A 5,000-nucleotide genomic window follows, 5' to 3' on the forward strand; every position below is an offset into this window, starting at 1 on the left:
GCTAAAATCATGAACCATAATAACCTCTAAATGCGTGGCATTACATTTCCCATTAGCTGAGTCATGGGCTCCTGGGTTTGTCACTTACGAGATGTTTTGCAATTGTGTGCAGGTTTAGCGTGGAGGAATTCTAAATTTGACAACTCTTATTGCAATAAAATTCAAAATCCTCACGGACACCCTCCTTTCCTCAGTACCTCACAAGTGCTATTATTGAGTTTGGTCAGCGGTTGTCCCAAACGGTAAATATGGCTGCAATCTTCAGTGATGTTCACCGTTTAGTTCGGAGGAAAAACGTCGATCTAAGAATGATAATAGCAGACAAAAAGCAACTTAGATACCTAAACCTGATTTGCACCTTCGGGGATCCAGTGCTTGGGCAGCAGAGATCGTCCTTTTTTTGTAAAATCATGGAGCGAAATTCGAACACTGCAGCATTTATCTGTTGCAGGTAAGCCAAGCTGAAGCCGTTAAAAGAGGGTTTATTGCGGCTTCAATTGACCTGTAATGCATTTAAATGTCTTTTTCGTTTATTTATGGTTATTTTAGGTCTATCTGCGTGCGAGGTTGGTGCAACGCTCCCTGTTAACGTGTCTTTCAATGTGCAGCCAAAACTTGGAGATCGCCGAAATTATGCAAGTTCAGAAAGCTATAAGTACTCCATCAAGGACGGGCCGCAAGGTTTCTCTCCGTAATGACATTATGTATGATACTTACTTTCCAGCTGCGTTGGTGTGATTGAAAAAGACCGTCTCACTTCTTCATAAATAGAGTTTAAAGTTGTTCGGTGTTCGCGTGTCTGATGAGGATCTATGACAGGGGTGGCTAGTAGCTTCATTCAATCTCAATGTTAATGGAAGTCACCTTTGTGTATTCAAAAGACATGAAGTAACTGGCCATCGTTTTTGTTTTGTACAGGCTTCGTTAGTTCGTGATAAATTGATCTTCAATGTTGGGTCAAATTAAAGCCTCGATATAGGGTGGCAGGAACGTTCGAGCGGGTGAACCAAAAATCCCTCAAAACTCCAATAATTTAAAAGATCCGATCAAGCGGATTGTGGTTTTAGTTTAAGCAAATGAAGGTCTTACAACACACAAGAAATGAGCGAAATCTATTTTTCAAACCAGATCGACCGGACCGCTGTTACGGAGACAGCCTCTAATAGGTAGCCAAGTTTTAACCTCAGAAAAGTATCTGTTTTGTCCTTCTAGTGTAAAATAAAGTTTATTTGGGAAGCCAACAATATTTCTTTAACTTCCTGGTTAATCCAATTTATTGCTACGACCTACTAGTGCGAAGATCGTTTACATTTAACTCATGCTTTTTGCGCTTTTTGAGTGTCGTGAAATTACATCATTTGCGTGACATAACTCCTTTATCACGAAGGATATTTCAACAATATATCGCTTTACTCTAGCCCAAAAAATTTAGATAGTAAAAAACTGCATGTTTATGAACCATATGAACGTACTAAAAAGTACGTTCTTTTGCTATTAAAACGACGAATGATTTTAAAGCAATCTTTGCCGTTAATAATTCAGTTGACACAAGGTGATCGTGTGCACCTTTATGGTTGCCTAGCTCGTGATCAGTTTCTTCCTTCTGACAGAACATCATGACCTTTCCCTTGATTCATAAAAGTCAGAGACTGTAGAAATTGTCGTGTATTTACGATCGATTGTCATTAATATTTCGATGACAATTCGATTCAAAGTTGTATATGAAGACTGGTATTTTTTTCATCTGTCTTTTGGCTTGTCTTTAACTGTTAACTCCCGGCTTTTACGGTACTTTTTGATGCAAACGTAAAGCCAAAAATTGTTTTGACCTGGCATCAGATTAGACAGAAAAGAAGAGGAATTGTGAAGCGGAAACAACATCGTCAGTACTTCCTTAGTGTGTGCAGTAAATGTTTGCCTAGTGCAACTGCAAGACATGCATGACATGCAGGAAAACGTCCGTCAGAGCAATTTGCAGTTAATTTTTTTGCAGACTATTTATTTAAAGGAGAAACGAGTGAATTTTACTTGAGAGTGTGTTTTGTTATCTTTAGTTTTAATTTATAACCAAAGCTTAAAAAACTAAAAGACCTCAAAATTGGACAGGGCATTACAAAATCATTAAACGTGTGAGCCAAAGGGCCTCTGCTGGCACGACCACTGGTTGAACCCTCAAATGGTCTTAATGACCCCCACTTGAAAAAATTAACTGGAACGCTGCAGTTCAATACCCCCCAATTCAGAGCCTTCTGTTTTTGGGTGACACGTACCACAGGCAACCCAGTGTACGCTTCATGGAATGCCTAGTTACAGTTCATGGAGTGTCTAGTTGCAGTTCAATACCCCCCTATTCAGTGCCTTCTGTTTTTGGGTGACACGTACCACAGGCAACCCAGTGTACGCTTCTTGGAGTGTCTACTTACGATTAAATTTCCAAAATTTTGAAGTATTTAGTGCCCAAGACATAATTGTATCAGGTCAGGAAAAGAAATAATGTTAGCGCCTAAGAGGAAAGTTTTTTTTTTCAACCCCTTTTGGTTAGTTTAAGGTACATAAACGTGAATTTTAGTCGCATTGGTCTCTGCATGCAAACTCAATTCGATTGATACTATATTTGAGTAAAGGGAACAAAAGGAAAGGAACTTTATTTAAGTGTCTAGTCTTCCTAGGGCTGGAGCACAAATTGGGGACACTGTAAACTGAAATCAACAATCAACGCAAATCAAGTCAAATGTTGGTTTTTGAGGAGAGCCGGGGAAAACCGCAATATCAGGAGAAAAACCTCTCGGTGCATAGTAGAGAACCAACGAACTCAACCCACACATGACGCCGAGTCTGGGAATCGAACCCGGGCCACACTGGTGGGAGGCGAGTACTGTCACCACTGCGACATGCCCGTCTAGATTAGCATATGCTATTTGTGGGATAGTGTAGCCTTTACCATTGTAATAGTAAAATAAGAAGTTAATAAACTTAAAGTTGAACTTGAACTTGAACTTGAACTTGCACCATGCATCCATGCACTCCAGTCCTAAATAAAGCGTGTGTGTGTGTATGTTTGTGTTTCTGTCTTGCAGGTGGTCCTATGGAGTCGTTCTCTATGAGATATTTACAATTGGTGGGTACCCATGAAATTGATTTTAAGCTAAAAGGTCTTAAGAGGGATATCACAATGTCGTGTGAGTGCGATTGTTATCTTCCCTGGCTAACCGCGGTATTTTTGGTTTTGTGTTTGTGTTTGTTGGTTGGTTTTTGTTAGTTCTAAACCCTCGCTACCTAAAATTGTTATTATTTAAGGTGAATTTATATGGAAATTTTCCTAGCTACTGAACTTACTTTTTTTTTTTCTTAATCACTTTGCTGTTTAACGAGTTACTGCTTAATTCTCACGTTTTTGTTTGTTTATGTGATTAGTACTGTGAATCGTCTGTGTTCACCTTCAGGCGCCATCTTCCATTAAAGCCCTAAATCGTATTTCATTGCAACAAAAACCGTAATAAAACATTTGACAATCAATAGGAGGCATTCCATACCCTGATTGGTCTGAGGCCAAGACAGTAGCGGAGTTGAAAAGAGGATATCGCATGCCGAAGCCCCCACACATCGCCAAGAACCTGTGAGCCACATTTTAAGAAAAAGCAACTCGGCTTTTGTAAACCCAAGATGTATTGTTTATTATCATTATTATTATTATTATTATTATTATTATTATTATTATTATTATTATTATTATTATTATTATTATTATTATTATTATTATTATTATTATTATTATTATTATTATTATTATTATTTTTTTTTTTTTTTTTTTTTTTTATTTTTTTTTTTTTATGATAGCGCACTCCAGCCAATATGTCTTATTAGAAGGAACAAATTCAGTGCAAACTTCATAGCAAAGAAGTGAACAAATGATTGTGGACAAATAAAAATACTCCAAGATGTGGTTGGACACTTACTAGCAACTACATAATAAATAGGGTCAGGATGGGGTTGCTGGAATCTCAGCTATCATCTCAAGTTTCGCCTATTTCTCAGCTGTCAGCTCAATTTTTGGCCATATCTCAGCTAACAGTTAAAAACACATCATCAATTCTCAGCTATCAGTTAAGAAACATATCATTTCTCAGCAAACAGTTAAAGGTTTGGCAGAATGTCAACTATCAGTTAACCCCATCCATACTCTCAATAAAAAAAATTGGTCACGCAGAATAACGACTGTTTCACAATGAGTTACTCTCTGCCTGCCTGTATTAAGGAAATATAAAGTACTGTTAAATTTTCAACCTTGGATATTTCGTTGCTAGCTTTCTGATTAGTGCATTCAATCTCGGTTATCAACTCATAAAACGTATGGAGGGGCGAATAGAGGAATTTTCTTAGAAGGGGATGCGCCCGTAAGAAATGATTAAACTGACGGGTGTCTTTTTTGCAAAATACTACTTATTTTAGAAAGCCGCAGGTCATCTCGGAGGGGGGGAGGGGCACCCCCTGCACCCCTCCTCTAGATCCGCCCCTCATGACCTAATGTGGAAACTGATTGTGTCACGTGTTGCCAATCTGGAAACTGATTGGCCTTAGTTTGCAAGTCTCCAATCGTTCAGAATTTAATGATGTTTGTTGGATACGAGACTGGTTAAAGCCGACTCGGCGCTTCCCATCTCGTTGGCTATTTACCATCTCATATCCAACGTACGCTCATGGAATAAATGTTTATTATTTTTTTAGTAACCAAAAAGATTTATTTATTCTAAGTGAAAAAAAAACAAAGAAAGCCAGGTGACAGACGCTAACACCAACCCGGTGTGACCAACACCTGGTATGTTAGCTACGCCATGCTGATGAGGCCCAGCAATGCCAAAACAGCTGTCCATGGCTGCTAATTGTCCGGGTGAAATGGTTATGCGCATGCGTGATGTGTTGGCCACACCGGGTTGGTGTTAGCGTGTGTCACCTTTTTTTCGTTGTTGTTTTTCACTTATAAAATATTGTGACACAACGAT

At 38.7% G+C, this 5,000-nt stretch overlaps 2 protein-coding genes across 3 annotated transcripts in view; both read left to right on the forward strand.

Annotated features, from left to right (window-relative positions):
- LOC138017104 (tyrosine kinase receptor Cad96Ca-like) overlaps positions 1–695 on the forward strand; it is a 9,112-nt gene extending 8,417 nt beyond the window's left edge. The window contains exon 6 of the mRNA XM_068864304.1: positions 550–695. Coding sequence (XP_068720405.1) covers positions 550–695 — 146 coding nt within the window. The remainder of the gene's footprint in view (positions 1–549) is intronic.
- A 435-nt stretch (positions 696–1,130) lies between these two features.
- LOC138015610 (proto-oncogene tyrosine-protein kinase LCK-like) overlaps positions 1,131–5,000 on the forward strand; it is a 7,643-nt gene continuing 3,773 nt past the window's right edge. The window contains exons 1-2 of one of the 2 annotated variants that reach the window (XM_068862696.1): positions 1,131–3,118; positions 3,520–3,616. In XM_068862696.1, the coding sequence (XP_068718797.1) occupies positions 3,055–3,118; positions 3,520–3,616 (161 nt within the window). In that variant the 5' untranslated portion in view covers positions 1,131–3,054. The remainder of the gene's footprint in view (positions 3,119–3,519; positions 3,617–5,000) is intronic. The other variant, XR_011125587.1, reaches the window with a different exon arrangement.

The sequence above is a fragment of the Montipora capricornis genome, chromosome 9 (assembly GCF_036669925.1).
Source record: "Montipora capricornis isolate CH-2021 chromosome 9, ASM3666992v2, whole genome shotgun sequence".
NCBI lineage: Eukaryota > Metazoa > Cnidaria > Anthozoa > Scleractinia > Acroporidae > Montipora > Montipora capricornis.